Source organism: Myotis yumanensis, unplaced genomic scaffold, assembly GCF_028538775.1.
Source record: "Myotis yumanensis isolate MYYU_CA2020_CCGP unplaced genomic scaffold, mMyoYum1.0.hap1 SCAF_18, whole genome shotgun sequence".
NCBI lineage: Eukaryota > Metazoa > Chordata > Mammalia > Chiroptera > Vespertilionidae > Myotis > Myotis yumanensis.
In genome coordinates this window covers 36518800-36540332 of record NW_027223769.1, presented here as the reverse complement: position 1 = coordinate 36540332, position 21533 = coordinate 36518800, and the positions used below count along the sequence as shown (strand labels likewise).

At 47.0% G+C, this 21533-nt stretch overlaps 1 protein-coding gene across 3 annotated transcripts in view; it reads left to right on the top strand.

The window, feature by feature from the left end:
* Window positions 1-21533, top strand: part of FTO (FTO alpha-ketoglutarate dependent dioxygenase) — a 242100-nt gene that overhangs the window by 64741 nt on the left and 155826 nt on the right. For all 3 annotated transcript variants that reach the window (XM_070398592.1, XM_070398591.1, XM_070398593.1), the window contains 3 exons: window positions 101-178; window positions 4513-5128; window positions 12994-13137. In XM_070398592.1, coding sequence (XP_070254693.1) covers window positions 101-178; window positions 4513-5128; window positions 12994-13137 — 838 coding nt within the window. The remainder of the gene's footprint in view (window positions 1-100; window positions 179-4512; window positions 5129-12993; window positions 13138-21533) is intronic.

Sequence of the window (21533 nt, the reverse complement as noted above, 5' to 3'; positions counted from 1 at the left end):
TCTGGTATTCTTTCTCTCATTGGAAAAATAAGGGATTGTCTTCTATTTGGGGTCACTTTCTATTCAGTCACCAATAATAATAATTATTATTTTTAAACAGAAACTGAGGCTTTTCGAAGAGCTTGAAGACACGTGGCTTCCTTACCTGACCCCCAAAGACGATGAGTTCTATCAGCAGGTAAGGCCTGTCAAATACCTTTGTCAGCCCTAAGCGGTTTGGCTTAGTGGGTAGAGGGTTGGCCTGCGGACTGAAAGGTCCAGGGTTCAATTCCGGGCAAGGGCATGTACTTTGGTTGCGGGCACATTCCCAGTGGGAGGTGTGCAGGAGGCGGCTGATCGATGTTTCTAACTCTCTGTCCCTCTCTCTTCCTTTCTGTAAAAAATCAATAAAATATGTTTTAAAAAAATAAATACCTTTGTCAGTTTCTAGGGATTTGTTCTCCTCCTCCTCCTCCCCCCCCCCTCCTCCTTCTCTTTCCCCTCCTCCTCCCCCTCCTTTCTCCCTCCCCCTTCGCATTCCTGCTCTTTCTGGAACAAACCAAGCACACTCCTGCCCCAAGGCCTTTGCACTCAATGTTCCCTCAGCCTGGCACTCTCTCCCGCCCTAGGTATCTGCAGGGCTTGTCTGCTCATTTCCTGCTTCTTCTGTTCAGCTGTCGTCTGGTCAGAGAGGCCTTCTGACCGTCCTGTGTGAAGTAGCGCCCTTCACCCCGCTCCCCTGCCCCCCCGCTCCCCTGCCCGACTTACTGGGCTTTATGTTTCCCCACAGCACGCAGTACAATCTCAAATGCTATATATTTTACAAAATAAACAAGCACGCACTAGATAAATAAGTAAAATACTGTATGAGTTCCAAGCTATATATAGGATATGTTTCTATCTTGTATATATAAACAGCTCCTGGAGAGAGTATAGAAGGTTTGGTCTCTCCGTCTCCCCAGTACCTAGTGCTTGGCACACGGTATGTGCTCGATAAATATGGATTCAATAAATGAAGGTTTTCCAGATCCGCTTCCTAACCATTTATCTCCTGCTCCCAGAGCAGTACATTCCTACGTCCACTGCGATAAGCCTTTCTCTAACTTTCTGTCTGTCCTGTTAAATGGAGAGATGCTATCACACAGGGCCTAGCCTGTGTTTTCATTGTATTCATGACACCTTAGATCAGGGGTGGGCAAACTTTTTGACTCGAGGGCCACAACGGGTTCTTAAACTGGACCGGAGGGCCGGAACAAAAGCATGGATGGAGTGTTTGTGTGAACTAATATAAATTCAAAGTAAACATCATTACATGAAAGGGTATGTCTTTTTTTTTTAGTTTTATTCATTTCAAATGGGCCGGATTCGGCCCGCGGGCCATAGTTTGCCCACGGCTGCCTTAGACAGTGTCTGGTGCATAGTGGGTATTCGCTAAGTTTTACATAATTTTGTAAGAACTATCAAATGGATCAATGAACGAACATACATCTTTGTATCACTTTGTAGCAAACCACATGTCACCACCAGACTCCAGGGCCACGGAAGGGTAGAGCCCATTTGTCAGGGGATGGCTGCCAAGCCAGAAGCATTTTGCAGGGAAAATGATAAGGAAAACATGACCGGCTTAGTGTGAATTTCTATAGAGTGCAAGATGCAAAGTGTTACCAGGAGAACCTACGAACGGCCAGTTTAGAAACCTACTCCCATCAAATCGATGTATCCTAGGACTTTTGAATGAAGGGCATTTCCCAAGACCCTTGAAGGTTTTAAATTTTATTTCACTCTCCCTAGGCCAAGTTCCACTGGGCTTCGTTTAGGAGTGCCTCCGGGGACTGGTTTCTTACTTAGCACCATGTCTGACCGCTCTGTCTGATAACATTCTCTCAGCAGCACCCCTTGATCTGAGAGGAAGGAGAAGAATTTTCATAGGATGCTGTAAAGTAGGGAGAATACAAAACCTATGCTCCAGAGAACCTAGAGTTCCACATCTTCCAGCTGTCGATGAAGGCCTGGCACGTTGGCGATTTATATCTGAAGTACCTTTCCAAATGCTTATTAAACGATACGATCATCCTGTTTGTCGTTTTGCGGATCTCAAGAAATATATTATGTGGCCCGACAATTATTAATATAATTGCATGACTGCATACGCCCTGGAAAAACTTTAATGGGATTAAATGAAAAAGATTTTTCCCGGGTATTTGGGAATCTGCCAACGGCTGTTCCAATTACCGTGCGGTATCTGATGCTCTACGTGGAACTGTCCAAAACGGAACGTGAACTGTTTTGTTGAATAGAATTAATTAATATTAAATTACTGGATGTTCAGTTCCTATCCAGAGTTACACGCTGTTCTATTTAAAGAAGAAATTAACAAACTCTATCCAGCACTTTGATGTATCTGGCACTAATCTAATTATTCTATAAATATTAAGAGAGGGCATTCAGGTTCGATGTTTTTTTTCTCTTGCATATTACTTTTTGAGATAGCGATGATATTAGCCAATTGTTATTATATGTATTTATTGTAATCAAAATTGCCTACATTTATCTTTGCAAATTTGAAAAACATACAGCTATCTCAAGAAGACAGTTGAAATTATGCCCAAGTTCACTACCCCAGAGATAAGCACCCTAAACTTTTGGCCATATTTTTCTCCAAGTCTTTTTTTTTTTTTTCTGTGAGTGTTTACATATCTTTATTTTTGAAATGAAACTAGGATCCGATTGCCTAATTATCTTGTTACCAATTTCTTGTAAAATAGTTGTTTTGTGTTTTTTTTTTTTTTTACATAAAATGATACAAAAATTCTTCTAAAGTGTGTCACTTTATTACTTCACGACATAAATGATGTACTAATTCCCTTCTAATCTGCTGCTGGGCATTTTCGTGTTCAATTTTTAATCATAAAACATAGGATGAATAGCCTTATACTCTTGATACATTTCTCTATTTCCCCATGATGCACTCTTCCAAGTAGAATGCTGTTTTTAACGTCGAGGTATTTACATGTGATCCTCATGGTTACGTGTATTTCCCAGGTCCTCAGAGTTACAGTTCCCCTGTGTTAAATGTATTTTCTATGGTCTCCAGCCACAGTATAGATCGAACAATACCAGCAAGAGTGGTCTGTGTGTATGTCTTCTGTCCGTTCTCTCTCTCTGAAGCAGTGTGTTCTAAACAGAGTTCCTGGGAATTATCTTAATTTTCTTTATGCTTTGCGTGAAGGCCCATTGCGGTAACACTGGAATTGCTACCGTGTCCTCCTCAATTATCTTGCCAGGTAGACGGGTGCTTCACCTGGGGGACTTGCTCCGAGGAGAACCAGTTTAGCAGTAAAATTAGTGACTGCCGTGGCGCCAGAAGGTTCTGTGTCTTGCTCACTGGTTTACACCACCGCCTCCATGAGCTGTGCAAACGGAAAGGGAGATATTTCTGTTTTCGTTTTCCAATCGGGATAAATGAGGGCTAGAAACTGGGAATTCCTAACGGGTGCCCGACAGCCTCTGTGGCCGTCCCCAGGGGCGTGCCGTCCACCTCTGCTCTGTGTCGCTTTAATTCATGATCACACACCTCAGAGGAGCACACCGAGAAGCAAGGCACGCCTACTGTGCTTCCCTGCTACACCCACTTCCCCCCACTCAGACCTGCCTCTGATTTCTGCTGCTTCTACTACTTCCTGAGACTTCCTTCCTGCCTTCTGTCTGCCGCACCAGCCAGGGTCGGCCAGGTAACGCCGCAGTAACAGACAGCCCCTCAGTCTCAGCGGCTTCCCCCGGCGATGTTGCTTGTTCATGTCACACATGTGTGTGCCAACGGGAAGTCGCTACCCGTGAAAGCAGTCCCTGAGGAGTCCAGGCAGCCGCCGGCTGGTGACTGTGCCAAAGGGAAGACGGTTCCGGAGGGTCTGGCACTGGCGATGAAACGCTCTAGGCTAGCAGTGACAGCCATCACTCCTCATTGAGCACAAGTGGTCCTAGGCTTCACCCTGCACGAGGGGCCAGCGGGCGTCATTCTACACGGGGGACAGGGGACGAGTCCAGAACTATTTGGTAAACAGCCCTAATGACCAGCACATATTCTTAGCTGCTGATTCGTTTTACGTTTTCCCTGAGAAGTGCCCTTCCCTCCCCCGCCCCCCGTGCAAAAATACCCTGAAGCCTAGTCATCTGCCTATTATCAAATTTACTGTACCGTCCTATGAATGTATATCTTCTTTTTTTAAAAAAAAAAATTTGTATTGATTTCAGAGGTGAAGGGAGAAGGAGAAAGACATAGAAACATCAATGATGAGAGAGAGTCATGGATTGGCCGCCTCCTGCACGCCCCCTACTGGGGATGGAGCCCGCAACCCAGGCCTGTGCCCTGACTGGGAATCGAACCATGACCTCCTGGTTCATGAGTCCACGCGCAAGCACTGAGCCACGCTGGCCGGGAGACAGTTATTTTTTTTTAGATTTCCTCTAATGCTTACAAAGAAACATCCTTCTGCAAAGGCTAAAACCGACACTCATTCTCGCTCTGGTTTGCAGTGGCAGCTGAAATACCCCAAGCTCGTCCTGCGCGAAGCCGGCAGCGTGCCCGAGGAGCTGCACAGAGAGGTGCAGGCGGCCTTCGCCACGCTGCACAAGCACGGCTGCCTGGCCCGGGACCTGGTGAGGGTCCAAGGCAAAGACGTGCTCACCCCGGTCGCGCGCCTCCTCGTCGGCAACCCGGGCTGCACCTACAAGTACCTGAACACCCGGCTCTTCGCGGTGCCCTGGCCCGTGCGGGGCTCCAACATCACCTACCACGAGGCAGAGGTCGCCGCTGCCTGTCAGACCCTCCTCAGCCTCAACAGCTACCTGCAGCTCGAGACCGTCCAGGCGTGGGAGGAGCTGGTCGCCAAAGAGAGAGCGAACATCGACGAGGTGCCCGTGTGCATCGGTCCCGACTTCGGCCTGGGGATTTTCGACGGGCCGGACGAAGCAGACATCCGGAGCAGGTCTGCGTACAACGTGACCTTGCTGAACTTCATGGATCCCCAGAAAATGCCCTACCTGAAGGAGGAGCCTTATTTCGGCATGGGGAAGATGGCGGTGAGCTGGCACCACGACGAGAACCTGGTGGACAGGTCGGCGGTGGCCGTGTACAGTCACAGCTGCGAAGGTACGGTCCGCACAGGGGACACACAGCCCCGAGGCGGGCATATGACCGGAGCTGGGCAGGCTCTGGACCTGCCCGTGGGTGTGCTCACGGGTTTGTGCGCTTGGGTTTGTATGTGTGTGGTCTCAGGTGTTGCGTCTGTTGTGTGTGTGTGTGTGTGTGTGTGTGTGTGTGTGTGTGTGTCTCCTCTTTAGGTTGGCCACAGCCACGTACCTGCAGGATACAGCTGTGCTGTCTGGCCCACTGTCACCCTGTGCACAGAGAGGATGTGGTCGCGTGGCAGCACGGCTGTCATTTCGTCCCTCCCGTGCCCCCGGAGAGCCAGGTGCCTTTGTCTAAAGCCCAGAGTAGATTGTACAGTTGCTCTAATTAACTTGCTGATAGAAAGGGCTGGGAAAAGCAAAAGCTGTCAAGTCTTTGCAGGTTCCCCCAGGTGCACATGTCCTGTCTCGCCAAAATGTTTTATTGCGGTTGACATCACTGTCTTGTCAAATAGGGACCTGTTCTTGGCTTCATCCCGTTCCGACTCCTGCCCTTCCTTGCAGACGCCAGCGAGGTGGGCTCTGTAAGCAGGCAGTCCTCACTGTTCAGGAAGCTCTCTGGTCCCCCACCCCCACCCCCACCCCATCCCTTCTGCGGGTTTAGACCTAATAGGGTTCATGTGGCAAACCCGTTCTAGCGCTTCCTGAAATGTGGTCCCCTCAGAACACAGACCAGAGGCTATATTATGTGTGTGGCCCACGCTGATTTTCCTCCTGTTGTTCAGTGTCTGTGTGTTTAGGGTCTCTATTGGTTTCCAGAACAGGACTATTAAAAAGGTAGTTGACTCTGTTACCCAGCGTGACCACTGCCAACCTTCTTATCCGCCTGATCACTTGACAAAGGGCTACCAGACCTCAGTTTCGCTTGCTTGCTTGTTTGTGTCTTCTACTTGTGTATTGAAAGGTGCTTGGAGAACCAGAGTTCTAGATGTCGCCCGAGGGCATGAACTGGAACTTTTAAGGGTCACTGTTTCTGACAACCGTTCAATTGGATCTGGTGGTGGTTGTTAGTTATTATTTTTTAATACTAAAATGACTTTTGGAAAAGGGGATTTGAAAAAGAAATTCCCATGGCTGTCTTTAAATTTCTTACCATTCCCCCGTCGCAGAATACCCCTCAGGATCGCCAAACTATTTCTAACTTTCCCTGGTGCCTGCGGCCCGAAACAAGGAACCGGTTCTGCGGTTGGGAAATTTCACCGGCTTCCTTGGCGTCCTGAATAATGAATGATGCGGCCCCAAGACACTTGCTCCCGGGGGAGTTGATGCTGCCCTCCTGGGAGGAACTGGGACCCGCTGCTCTTTAAGAAGGCCCTGCCAGGGCCTTAGGAACTATCGCATCCAAGAACTCTGATGCGAGCCAACCGTGGAGGCTGTTCGCGTCTTTCCTAAGGAGGCCGCGCTCTGAAAGGGAGGCAGTGGTGTGTGGTGGCCCGGCGGCCACAAAGGTGTCTTTGTGCTCCAGGTCCGGTCCGCCCCACAGCTTAATAGTCCCATTGTCCTCCCAGAGTGTGGGTGACCGAGCGGTTTCTGAAATCTAGAATATCTCTCAGAAAGGAATTTAAATGTTTAATGAATAGCTCCTGTGGTCGGGAGTAGCGAAGACTGATCAAGTGCCTTTATCTATTTATGTGTCTAAATAAATAGATCAAGGCTTGTCCAAGATACAGGTCTATTTATTCAGACACATGAATAGATACAGGTTTGTCCTGCGGTTGTCCCCGGGAGGAGGGAACCGCAGATTTGGAACCTGCAACCCCCGAGGGTCCCCGAATTCTCGCTAATAATAACAGCAATACCGGGAGCGCTCTTTTATGGGGCACCTACTATGTGCTGGCTGGTGTAAGCATTTTACGTGTATTAGCTCATTCGATTTTTACAACAACCCCACGGGCAAAGTACTGCTCTCATCATTTTACAGGCAAGGAAACTGAGGCAAGAAGGATGGTTCGCTTTTGCACGGCTACACAGCTACGAATGAGTAGAGCTCAGATTGCAACGTAGGCACTTTGGCTTCAGAGCCTTACAGCTTTGGCCAAATGCCTTATAAGCATTTCCTGTCCCCCCAGTGTAGATATCTCTGGGATCCCGGTTTTTTAAATGCCCCCCTCGCCCTAGCTGGTTTGGCTCCAGTGGATAGAGCGTCAGCCTAGGTCCCAGGTTCGATTCCTGGTCAGGGCACAGGCCCGGGTTGCGGGCTCGATCCCCAGTAGGGGGTGTGCGGGAGGCAGCCGATCAATGATTCTCTCTCATCATTGATGTTTCTCTCTCCCCCTCTCCTTTCCTCTCTGACATCAATAAAAATATATTTTTAAAAAGCCCACCTCTGGACAGGTTAAGGGAATGTTCTCCTCATTCTTCCTTGGAGGCCCTGATAACCTCGCATCTCTCCCCCCACAGCATCTGTCTGCACAGGCTCTGGGTGAGCAGAATGCATCAGCTCTGTGCAGCGGAACCTTTCTCAAGGCCTCTGGCCACATGCACGCAGTCGGGTCAGGTGGTTGGCAACTCACGTGCCTTGAAACTTTGTGATGGTGCATTTCTCTTAAGTGACTTCTTCCAGGTGACAGGCGACACACTTAGTTCTCTGGGCGCCTTTGACTCCTGCCAGAGGCACGTTAAGGTGACTTGAAGAGAACCGTTTGGGCTAAAATCATGTTTGGTGTTCGGGAGGGCTCAAAAGGGCCAAGAGCGGACGTTTCAGACAACTGCACTGCTTTCCGTGCCCTGGACCTTGTTCGCTGAGCGTCCGCGAAGGGAACTTCTGTTCTAGATGGTACGGAGACTCCAAAGATAGATCAGATGCCCCTCTGGCCTCGAGAGGACGGGTGAGGGCAGGTGTGCTCTGGGACCATAATGACGAAAGGAACGAGCATCTGCTCTGGGAGGGTCTTCGGAAGTCACCTGGCCGAAGCCCCTCATCCCACCGATGAGAATGGAGGTGGGAGAAGGGACGTGGCCTGTCCACGGTCACACGGTTACTCGGTGCCGCGAGAGCGTTAGGTGCCGCGGGCAAGGTTCCTGTAAGACGCACGCAGCGGGAGTTCAGAAAAGAAGCGGCTCCTTCCCGCCGAAGTTAAATCCGGGTGACGCTGCGGGTCCTTCTGGGCTTTGCTCTCAATACCTTTCCCCAGTGAAGCCTTCCTGTAGGTTCATAATGAGCCGGCCGACCCTCTTCGTTTTAGCTCTGTGACTAGGGGTCATGGAGAAGTAATTTGTCTAGGATCCGTGTAATTATACCCTAAATTCACTGGCTTCCCAAGCAGCCCTAGTTAATAGATCTCTCCGGTGGGAAGATTGAAATGGTACAATTTTTAATCAGGAGTGGCTTTGGGGAGCCGTGTGTAAATAGACGGAGTATTTGATTTTTCTATTCCAGCTCTGCTGGCAGTCACTCGTGTCACCAGGGTGTGTACGTTAGCAGGGAAGGTGTTAGAAGCCCATCGTTTCATTCGGCCCTACCCCTTGTTCTTGGGCGGGAACGCCCCCAGAAAAAGGTCGCTGACACAGAATAGCGATTGGTTACTCACCATTTCTGTTTCCTTGGAAGGACACGTCTTCTGTGACTCTGTCTTTCTAGGGAAAACAATTCTGAATTTAATGGCCAGGTGGCCAGGCATTGCAGATTCTCGGCATTAATTTCTCGGTCTCCCATGAAGGGCCAAAGAGGAAAAGAAGGGGAGGCGGGGCCGCGCCTCCTGCCGCAGAAGTGATGGGGTGGAAGGTGCGTCCTGCTTCGCTCCTTCGAGGCCTCCGAGCGCAGCTTCCGGTTGTAGGTTCTGAGCTGGGACCGACTGGGTCTCGTTCCCTTTTCCCTTCACACTTACCCGAGTTCTCCATTTTCACTTTGGAAACCTGTGCAGAAAAAGTACACAAGGTCTGTCCACGGAGGCTTCTGCCTTCCCAGGATCGGTCCGAACAGCAGCCCTGATGTACCGGGAGGCGTGAGCATCTTCCGCTGCCCGCAGTGGAAGGCTAGATCCCTCCTGCGTCCACAGAGCCCTCCAGGCCCTGGCCTCTGCCCGCCTCTCCAGCCTCTTCTCTTGTGAATCCATGTGTTCATGTGATGCCTCTGCAGCTCAACATCGATGTTCTCGTGCAGAATTTTTTTTTAAATATATGTCTATTGATTTCAGAGAGGAAGGGAGAGGAGAGAGAGAGAGAAACATCAATCATCAGAGAGAATCATTGATTGGCTGCCTCCTGCACTTCCCCACAGGGGATCGAGCCCACAACCCGGGCATGTACCCTGACTGGGAATCAAACTGTGACCTCCCTGGTTCATTGGTCAATGCTGAACCACTGAGCCACTGAGCCACACCGGCCGGGTGGCATTGATGATGGTCTTATCCACCCACCTGCCTTCCCCTCCTCCTGTGTCCTCCCAACCTCACACCTTCCCATTTCACCTTCTGTCTCCCTCCATTTTACAACACGGATTCCTGGAATCTAAAAACAATGCAAACCAACAAAACAAGAACAGACTCATAGAAACAGAGACCAAAGGGATGGTTACGAGAAGGGTGGGGCTGAGGGGGTGGGTGAAAAGGGGAAGGGGACTGTACTCGATAACGTTGTGAGAAGTGTCCATGCTGACCGATTACTAGAATTTGTGGGTTGATCTCAATTTAAGATATACAACTGTTAGATCACTGTATTGTCCACCTAAAACCAATATAACCAATATAAGATTGTGTATCAACTAAAATAAAAAAAATAAATTAATAAACCAACACAGGTTCCCCATCCCAGATACTATAGGTGAGCCCTGGGCACGGAAAGCATCATTAGGCTTCATAGACCAGCTGGCCATGTGCGACTTCCGGCTCTCTCCTGCCCTGGGATCTGTGACGGGGATAGGAAGGGACCTGCTTCCTCAGCCTGTCTGGGTGTGGGGCTCAGGGAGCAGAGAAAATAATTGGCAGGGCCAGAGCCTTAGAAATCTTAGCGCTCGGCCAAGGAAACAGGCCTATTTTGTTAATGTGTGGCGATGATGAATATGTTCGTACATACCAGGGAAACCATGGACACACAATATTAATGGTGTTATTATGAAATGTGGTACGAAAATCCAAGCGATATATTTTGATTACAACTGTCATCTCTTCCTTCCTGCTCGGGCGTCTTAGTTTCCTGCATAACAGTGGCTGCATTTAGCTTTTAAAACTGTCAACATATTTGACGACATACACCTTTCATTAAAGTGGAGCTAATTTTTTCTAAACACGATGTAGCATAAAAAAAAAAAAATCAAATTGATTCGTTGGGGGAGGGGTGAGTGTTAGATATTAAAAACTTACATTTAAACTGCGCTTTATAAAAATGTTTGTTTTTTTTAAAATTTTATTTGGACCTTCGTGAGGGGGAGCTGGGAATGCATAACACACCCTGAAACCCTTACAATCCTCTCCATGTTACCGAGGCTTCAAGGCAAGTAGCAGCCTATCGCCTCTGCTCGTTTCCACAGTGACACGGGGCAGAGTTCTGGCTCGCAGTTGCTATAGGTAATTGCAAGTGTGTTTTATTGAGAAAGCGAGCAACACTATACTCACACAATAAAAAAAAAATGTATCAGACCGACAGGGTCCCTCCTCCCATCCCCCGCCCCAGGGGGAACCAAAGTTTCAGCGGAACAGTATTTTAATGAGCACATTTGGGAGGTGCTGGATTTATGGGAGACATCGGGGAACGCTGATGGCCAATTACCGTCTCTGCAGGGCGCTCAGGACTTTATTGGTGCCACATTGAGGAGAGTGTGAGGGCGAGAGTTAGAGGGGCCAGCGGCCAGCCAGCCTGTCAGCCTATCAAGATGACCACTTAGGGGAATAACCTTTCTCCGTGGTATGAAAACCGCCTGAAAATCGCTGTCTCTGGAGCTTAAAATCACCTTTTTGAAAGTTGAGTTATGGTTGATTTGACCAGAGAGGGACAGAAGCCTATGGATGGGTATGAGGTTATTTCTGATCTTTTGCTCCTATGAACACCGCTGCAATATATGTCCTTGCTCAGAAGTCGTTTTGCAGTCTCTGCATGTAGAAATGTTAGCATACATTCATAAAAGGGGACTTGTGAGGCTCCTCTCAGTTCAAAGGGGTTCTGTGTTTGTAATTTTGATTGTCGAATTGTCCTCTATAGAGGTTAGGAGTGTTCCATTTTGCTAGCACCATACTTTATCAAAGTGTTCGATATTTTCTGATCTGATAGGTGAAAAACACCTACTGTGGCTTTAATTTGAACTTACGTGAATAAGTTTGAGTGTCTTTTTGATGTTTACAAACTCATTTTACCTCCTTTTATGGGATTTATCTTCATGACTTTCACCCATTATTCTATTTGGCGATCGATGTTTATCCTATTGTTGCTTAGAGAGCTGGTGACGTCTGCTTACTTATGTTTTCATGTGAATTGTTTAATCAGCTTACTTAGTTACCAACCCCATTCACCTAAAAATCAGTCCTGTTGGTATTTTTTTTATTGTATTTGTGTCAAATTTATAGACGAATTTAAGGGAGAACTGACATTTCCATGATGTTCAGTCTTATTTCCCAAGAAAATAGTATGTCATCACATTTGTTTAAATATTCCTTTGTGTCCTTTAATAATATTTTAAAGTTTTTCTTCATATAGACAATGCACGTATAAACTAGGATATTTTTATATACACTCTTTGTAGCTAGCATTTTCTTAATTTGCCTGTTCCTTGGGATATATTTTCCAGGTTGATTTGCAGATAAATAATCATATCATTTGCACAAGAATATTTTTATTAAAACATATTTCACCCCTTTTTGTGTCTAATTGGGGTTCCTCTATGATGCCACTCCAGAGGCACCGTTATGTTGGCCATTCCTTCCAGAATAATGATGAATCGTTGTGGTGATAAAGGACAGTGTCTTCTAATTCCTAACTTTGGGAATGTTTCTAATGTTTCCCTTTTAAAATACGATGCTGGCTTTGAGGTTGAGTTGCTCCGTATTTTATCATGTTAAGGAACTAGCCACCTATATCTACTTAATTGAGGTTTTCATTATGAAAAATATAGTTTGTTGAGTACATTTGTGACATTTTTTCCCCCCATTTATGAATATGATTAATTTTAGATATAAGTTTGTGCATATTGAACTATCCTTGAATTCCTGCAGTAAGTACTACTTGGTTCTGGACTGTTATTCTTCTCATGTGCTGCTGGATTTGAATTCTGTTTTCTTATGTTATACTTAGGAATTTTGCATTGATTTTCAGATATGAGACTAGATGTGTGTGTGTGTTTGTGTGTGTGTGTGTGTGTGTGTGTGTGTGTGTGTGTGTGTTGGATTTTGATACTATTCTATGTGCATGGAAAGAATTTGGAAACTTTTCTCTTTCTATGCTCTTTAACAATATATAGTGTATTGAAATTACTCACGCCTTCATTGTGTGGTAGTATTCTCCTTTGTAATTCTCTAGGCCTGTGTTTTCCTGAGAGAGGATTCTTGGTCAACTTCCTCTCTATCTTCTGTGTCTTGTTTAGCTTTTCTATCTCTTCTGGGGTGGCTTTGGTTATTTATATATCCCTAAAAACTAACCATTTGATCTAGAGTTCTCTCACTTATTTGCAGGGAATTTAACAAAATAATCTTTCTCTCCTTGATATATGTGGTTAAAGTTTTTTGACGAAAAAATAAATGACGCTAAAAACATCCTAAAGCATGTGTGTCTTTAAAAATGTAATATAAAAGGAAGATATTTTCATTCAAACTTCAGTTATTCCTGAGATAACTGCTATGGTGCCCAGAACCTCAGGTGTTTGAAACCCCTCCTTTCTGATCACCCCTTGTCTTTCCACAGGCCCGGAAGAGGAAAGCGAGGAGGACTCTCCACTCGAAGGCAGAGATCCTGACACTTGGCACGTTGGTTTCAAGATCTCCTGGGACATAGAGACACCGGGTTTGGCGATACCCCTTCACCAGGGAGACTGCTACTTTATGCTCGGTAATTAGGAGGATTGAGCCACACTGATGCTCTGTTGTCTAAGTTTTACATCATCGGGTACATATTTTGAATGTCTTTTGCCTTTTTACGTATTTTATAGTGAAAATGAAACTTATACATGTAACTAGTTTGTTTATTTGGTGTTTTTTTTTTTGAGATATGCTGATTTTTAAAAGTCACTTTTCCTTCTCCATGTTACTGGAGTTCCACAAATGTTCTGAACACTTTTTAGGAGTCTTTATCAGAGCCACTAAATCACCTAAATAAATCCACTGTGAAGTTATAAAATGACTAGAGGCCTGGTGCACGAAATTCATGCACAGGTAGGGTCCCGAGGCCTGGCCAGTGATCAGGGCTGATCGGGGCCTTCTGGCTGCTGGCCGGGGCCTGCCTTCATTCCGCGCTGTCCCCTGGTGGTCAGCTCACGTCATAGCGAGCGAGCGAGCGAGCGAACTCCCGGTCAAACTCCTGAGGGGACAGTTTGCATATTAGGCTCTTGTATATAGTTGTCCCTGTCTATATAAGTTCTTAGTGAGCATGTTTTTTTTTTGTTTGTTTGTTTTTTTGTTTTTTTACCAGTTTTGAATTTGGTTTATTCTCAGGAGCAGCTGACCTGACAGCGTGGCCTGTCTCCGCACTTGTCCTCTAGTATTTCTGGACGCAGTATTTCAGCTGTGGTTAAGTGAACCAAAGCTGTGCAATTTGGGGAGCTTTGTTTTTGCTTCTTTGCTCTATGTGTCGTGTTTTGTTCCTGAGCATGCTACTTGTTTTCCATGGACTCCTAAAGCTTCTTAGGGTTTATTCTCTCCTTGGCTGTAGCTGCTGTTTATTCTGGGTCTATCTCACACTTACCTGCTGGGGGATCTACGCACGTGCTGGTTACAGGGTCAGGAAGCAGCATGGCCCAACCTAGCATTTATGATCCAATTATTTCCCAGTGAATGGAGTATTTGCAGAGGGCCCACTATATTCTACATCAGTGATGGTGAACCTTTTGAGCTCGGCGTGTCAGCATTTTGAAAAACCCTAAATTAACTCTGGTGCCGTGTCACATATAGGAATTTTTTGATATTTTAAACCATAGTAAAACAGAGATTTATATTTTTGATATTTATTTTATATATTTAAATGCCATTTAACAAAGAAAAATCAACCAAAAAAAATGAGTTTGTGTGTCACCTCTGACACGCGTGTCATAGGTTCACCATCACTGTTCTGCATGCTGCCCAAGGTTCCAGAGGAGACACTGAAATATGGGTAAACCTTGGTCCTTGCTTCTAGGAATTCACGTTTGCAATATCTCTCTAGGCCATATTTTCCAAATTTCAGTCATTCGCACACCAGCTCTGAGGTTCTTGCCATATCTACGCTCTCCCTTACTCTCACTTATATAATATTTCTCTCTAAATGAACTCCTTTTTTTCCCCTTTACTAGAATGAATTTATTTTAGTGGGAAGTTTTATATTACCATTTTAATGGAAAGCCAATATCATTTGGCATAATTTGAAAGTTTCATGAATCTATAAAGTAAAACAGTATTGTGTCTGCTCCTTTTTTTTTTTTTTGCCAAGGATCCTGATTCTGAGTCCTGTTCTGTCTTGTAAAGGGAGGTGAGTAACTGTTAGAGAGGAGTGCACTGTGTAAGGGCCCCTCCCTGAGACTCGCCTGGATATCAGCAGTGGGATGGGGAGATCTTTCCGGAGGGAATGACCTCCTCACAGTGGGGTTCCCTGGTACTTCATGTGGTGTCCCTTTCCCCCTTAAATTCTTCTCCCGGGCTGATCCCTGCACTTGCTGAACATGGATCTAAGAAAGAAGACCGTAATAATCAGGCCCCTGCCTGTTTCAGTCTATGCCTTTTTAGTCCTTTTTCTTTATATACATAGGTCTGGAACGATAGCAGAGTGTGAATAACAACCACATTTACTGGGGACTAATAGCAAATCAATCATTCTTTCAGTCCTCTCAGTAAGCCTAAGAAGTAGATCTTAGCAATATTGCAAAAAAAAAAAAACAACAAAAGAAAAACAAAACTTAAGGTTAGGTTGATGTGGTTACTAGTGCAGCTAGTAAGCAGCATGGACTGGACATAGTCATTTTATCCCACTCGAGCTCTGCCACCGCGGGCCGGGCCATCCCTCCTCCCCCAACTCGGATGCTGACCCCTGCTCTGGGCTTCGGTGCCCTCCACCCCCTCCCCCAGTGTGGTGCCCATGCCCCAAAGGTTCTAGGACTAAATTGTTTGAGAGGGGAACAAAAGAAGGCGATGCCAATGGTCCATTTGCCTCTTTCTTTTCCATTTCTTTTAAAAGTTATGTGTTTTTTATTCTTGCCTGAGAAGCAGGTTAATAATGAAAATATTAAATAATCCCATTGTCCTTTTGACTCACGTGTTATAATGCAGATGCATTTAAAAATATCCATCGCCTACAATGGATAGAAGAAGTGTTATTTTACAGAAGCTCATAGCCAAGACATAATATCTAATCCTGACTTCCCAACTCCTGGCTTCAGATATAGGGGGGGCAGCTGGTCCCTCCTGACCCAGGCCAAGCACAGCACGAGGTACCCCAGGTTTGCATCTAGAATATATTTTCTTGTTAAGATATCATATTGAATTTGTACACAGAATTTTCCTCCAACTCCTCTTAAACAAAATCACCCCAACAAACAAACACGCAACCGTGGTCACATGCTCCCTCTTCTCTGCACTTGCACAGTCCATATCCTACCAGGAGCCCCGCGCAGGGACCTGAGCCCGCGCTGATATCTGAAATCTGAACTCCATAGCCCTTATGAAAAGGGAACAGTTTAGCTCAATTTATAATAATATATTGGTCTGCAGAGGAAGTGCAGGCCGAGCCCTGCTGTCTCAAGTCAATACTCGGGGGGTGTCTGATGGGGCGCGCGTCGGGTGCCTGCCATAAATCCAGCGCCCGCGCGGGTGAGTGAAGGCCCCGCCGGCGGTGCCCGAGGACACGCTTAACTGGAGTTGTCACGGTTTCACTTTGAAATTGGAATCTCTGCCCTAATCTCGGAGTTAGACATGACCAGATTTGCAAACAGATTTACAGTTTTCACTAATTTTCCAACCAGGACTTCAAAACACACTTAGAGTGGGGGATAAATAGGCTCCGGGCCTGGCCAGGGCAGGGTGATTTACTCGGCACAGCTGTTTTCCATAGACGGCATGTAGCCCGGGACTTAGGGGCTTAGAGCGGCTCGGAGGCACTCCGTGGGTTTGTTTTTGTGTGGCACAGATTATACAGTTCAAGGGACATCGGCCCAATTAAGTTACTTAACCAGGAGCCGGGCGTGGGGCTGGGATGTTTTAGGACAAAGGCGAGTGTTAGGTAAACAGTCAGGGCAAACCTCCCCCCCCCCTGAATTTATTATTCTACTATTTACCTGTCACTAGTCATGACTCTGTTCTATCCTGTCTCCCGTGTTTCCTTAAGTCCAACTGTATCTCACTTTCAAATACCTGTTGTTACTGTGACGATCGGCTACTTGGAAGCTTCAGTTGCCCAGTAAAAATTCCACCGCAGAAAAAGAGCAAAATGCAAAACACACTAAAACGCATGCTCCTTCTTTCTTTGGTTTTGCTTTGCCGCACCCACCGGTTGGGATAAAAGGTTGGGATAAAATCGTGCAAAGGCTGGGGGATGTCCTATTGGTGGGCGGGTCCCCGACTCCCTGCGCCCTCTGTGGGGTTGTCACTGTGAGCCCCTCTCGGAGCCTCAGTCTCCGCCGTCACACCCGTGCCGGGTCCTCGCTGCCAGGGTGATAGAGAGGCCGGACGCCATGTCCGGGGCCGTGCTCTGCAAACTGCGATTTGCATGTGGGGACTTGGGGAGACTGGGACCCGAGCGGAGGTTCTTGGAGAACCAAGGAGACCAGCAGGTGTCGGGCCTTGTGTTCCCATCCTGCTCCGTGCCCCGAGTTTTGCCAGCTTTGCACCTCACTATCCCACGTGTATGTTTTCATAGCACATAAAGGAACCATGAGAAAGGTAAATCTTTAAAAAATATATATATTTTTATTGATTTCAGAGAGGAAGGGAGAGGGAGAGAGACAGAAACATCAGTGATGAGAGAGAAGCATGGATCGGCTGCCTCCTGCACACCCCACACCTTGGTTGTGGCCGAGTTACTCATAGAGCCCGGTCAGGAGTGTCCTGTACACGAGGTGGCCCAGCTCTGAAACCTCCCTGGCTTGGAGCATCAGGACCTGGAGCTGTGGGACCCTTTGCTGTGCTATGACCTAAAAATGCACCGTGCTCTGTTTTGGGGTCACCAGGAGCACGCTGGCGGGCGTCCGCAGCCCCGTGAGCAGGAGGAACAGAGGCCCCTGGGACTCCCCTCTGAGACGGTGGCATCTCAGTAAACCCGCCCCATGAAACCCTGTCCTCAGACCCGCCCCACTCAGGCATTGCATTCCCCGAAAAAGCCCTTTCTTGCTTCCCTCTGACCCCGTCCCCTTCCTCCCCCCGAGCTCTGGCCGCCAACCGAAGTAAAAAGCGCCTGTAATTTACGGCTTAATCATAAATTCTACGTAATTGTGCTTTATTGCCTCTCCCGGGTCGTGAAACGTAGGTGCCACGTTCTGCTTTCTGCCGAGGCCGGGGAATGAGACAGAAGCAGCAATAAGTTATAACCCGGGCGGCAGGCGGCGAGCTCGAGGAATTGCCATTTCCAGGGAACGTGCTCCCGCGGCCAGATGAGCGCCCTTCATGTTTGTTTTCCCTTGAAAAGTGGAGACGCAACAGGATGGCCTCCCCGGCGCGTCCAGTGGGAGCCCACGGGGTCCTCACCTCTTGGCAGTGGCCCTGGTCGCTCTCGCTGCTCGCTCGCTGCAGGGTTGAGTGTGTATCTCTCCTCCAGAAACTCTCTCCCAAACTATGCCCCCAAATGCTGATGTTTTCAAAAGTGGGCTTTATATATATATATATATATATATATATGTACTTTTTAAAAATTGATTTCAGAGAGGGAGGCAAAGGGAGAGAGATAGAAACATCAATGATGAGAGAGAATCATTGATCGGCTGCCTCCTGCACGCCCCACACTGGGAATCCAGTCCCCGACCTGGGCATGTGACCTCCTGGTTCATAGGTTGACGCTCAACCACTGAGCCATGCCGGCCGGGCCAAACAGTGGGCTTTTGGACTGCATACCTGATTTTTCCGTATTCAGGAGCATTGGAGGGAGGCCCTGGCTTGTGGGATATGCTCCGAGGATGGGAACCGGAGTGTATTCCTGGGTCCTGGGAAGGACTTGCCCCCTTCTGACACTTGCTTAGCGTAGCTGGTCTTTTTGCTTCTTTCTGTGAGATTTTGCCTTGAAGTTTACTTGAATGACATGTGATGAGTCCCTGTCTAGGGCCAGGCTGGATGCTTGGATGTATTTTATTTATTTTTTGTAACAGGCCTATCAGCTAGGTACTCCCTGCCCTCTGCTCCCCATTTTTCCCCCAGAAAAGGAAGTTGATGGGGATGGACTGCTATTGTGTACGTCAGTCTATTAGGGGTATGAAAACGCTCCATGATGAGGGTGTGGTGTCGGCTGCACAGTCCTGCGAACATCCTAAACAGCTCAGTGAGTTACATGCAGCGAACTTTCGATGAGGGGGTTGCTTGGTGTGTGAATTACATCTCAAGAAGGCTCTTTTGAAAAAAGGAAATGGAGGCTTTTGAAAAAAGACTTGTTCAAAGCGACACACCTAGTCTAGCTTGTGTTTGAATCCAGGTTTTGCTGAGACCAAAGCTTCCTCCCACTGAACTGTATTTCATATTCCTAAACACTTGTCACCTCTCCAGCACCTCACACAGCACTTTGAATGAGGTAGGTGCTTTAATAAGTAATAATTGGATGAATGAGTGAACGAATGAAGCAAGGATTAGCTTTATTTTTTAATTTTATTTATTTCTTTTTTTTTTTTTTTTTTTTTTGTAGGTGACTGACTGTTTTTTCTTTTGCTGCTTTTAAGATTCTCTTTTTGTCTTTTGCCCTTGGCATTTTAATTTTTTTTCTTTTTTTTTTAATATTTTAATAATTTTTATTTCTTAAAGTATTACAAAGAGTATTACATATGTCTCCTTTTTTCCCCCCCTTGACATTCCCCCGGCCCCTACCCCCCGCCCCCCCCGTCCCGTGTCTTGTGTCCATTGGTTAATCTTATATGCATGCATATAAGTCCTTCAGTTGGTCTCTTAATCCCCCCCCCCCCAACCCTGCCCAGGCTTCCCACTGTAGTTTAACATTCTGTTCAATGTTGCTCTGCTTCTGTATCTACCCCTGTTCATCAGTCCATACTGGTCCCCTTTATTTGTCCCAACCTCACTGGAGTAGTCTCAACCTCACCAGGGCCGTCTGAGCCTCACCAGGGCCGTTTCAACCTCACCGGGGCCGTCCCTACCTCACGGGGGCCGTTTCAACCTCACCGGGGTCGTCCCTACCTCATGGGGGCCGTTTCAACCTCACCGGGGTCGTCCCTACCTCACGGGGGCCGAATTTTATTTATTTCTTAAAAATTTCATGGCAGCATGTCTTGACCATACAGGCAGAAGGATATACTTATTCTGTCTTTGAAAGCTCCTGGCTGGGAAATGTCTTGAAGTCCTTCCCCAGAACAGATGGCCTAATTCACCTAATATCTGGGTTTCTCCAGAGATACCTTCTAGCATCTTCCATGGCCCTCTATTCCCTCAGTGACCGATGCTTTAGCTTCTTCGTGTCTAGTCCAGATACCCACAGGGCATCACAGAATTTCCCCAATTGACACCGTGTGTGGATCGGTCAGTACATTCTCTTCCAAACCTTTTATGAGAAAACCACCCAAGGTAACAAAAACGTGTGGGTTTCTTTGAAGCCGAGGAATCTGTGTTCCTATGAACCGCGTGATCCTTTCGTTCTCGCACGTTTCACTCCGCCTTGCTGTATTGGGGTCATTCTGCATCTGGGTTGGGTGGGTGGAAGTGTTCCCTTTGCCTGGAAGCCTTAACATGCTGTCTTTGGCTCTCTACCTACATGACTCCTAAAAGCATGAGCTGTGGGAAAGAATTTTCAGGCTTTTAATTTGATTGCATATCCCATGTTTATCCTTTGCCATAAAGACAGTGGAAGAATGACCGTGAATGAAGCCTGTGAAAAAAATGGACCCTCTTGGAAGGTTTGAGCCCAAGACTAGACCAGGAACGAGTTTGACTTTCTTAAACCAGCCATTCCCTGTAGCACAAGCATGTCAAACCCGCGGCTGGCGGGCCGCATGCCTCGTTTAGGCCGCGAGTTTGACATGCTTGCTGTAGCATATCTCAAGGCCAGACTGTACACCCCATGATGGATGATTCATTAACCTCTTCCTGTGGAATAATTCTCCTAGGCTCAAAAAACATTTAAAAATGCTTAAACGGATAGAAATGATAATCCTTGGTCAATTTACTGTACAGGCTTTGCCCTAAAATTCTTTCCCTGTAATTGGTCCCAGCACAAACTTTTTTCCTTATCTTTGTTCACGCTGTTCCCTCCACCATGTCATCATGCCTTTCCCTTCACCTAGAGGTAGTATGTATCACCTACTTAGAGGTGACATTAAAAAAACTTAATACTCAGGATAGCAGGGGCACCAACCAATCAGTGAGGGTGTCAGAACTCCCCTCTGGACTGTAGTGATTGATACAGAAGTCACATCTTATCTGCTGGAGGTGAGCTTTTAGGGAGTCGCTACTATCCTATATAATAAAGATGTAATATGCAAATGGTCGTTACATAACGACCGACCGCGTAACGACCAGATCACGGATCAGCAGGAGGGTGGGGCAGTGAGCTACAAGCAGACGGCAGAGAGCTACAGGAGTGGGCAGGGCAGTAAGCTACGAGGGGGGCAGGGGGAGCTACAGGAGGGCGGAGCAGCAGGTGGAGAGCTACAGGAGGGTGACAGCGAGCTACTGGCGCACAGATTCGTGTGTAGGGCTTCCAGTATTATATATATTCTTGTACTGCCCACAGCATGTAGTGCCTCGTGCACAGCAGGAACTCACCACATAACGGGATAGAACATCCTTTCTTCCTCCCTGGACATTAGTCAGAAACCATAGCCATCTTCCTCTCTTGCCAACAGGAAATTAGATGCGAGAGAGGAGTGAATAAAGAGGGGAGTCAAGCTCAGCCTGTGTGCTCAGTGGTTGAGCGTCGACCTATCAACGAGAAGGTCACGGTTCGATTCCCAGGCATATGCTCAGGTTGTGGGCTTGATCCGGTGTGGGGTGTGCGGGAGGCAGCCGATCCATGATTCTCTCCTGTCATTGATGTTTCTATCTCTCTCTCCCTCTCCCTTCCTCTCTCTGAAGTCAGTAAAACATCATTTTTTTTTTTTTTTTTTTAAAGAGGGTTGTCAA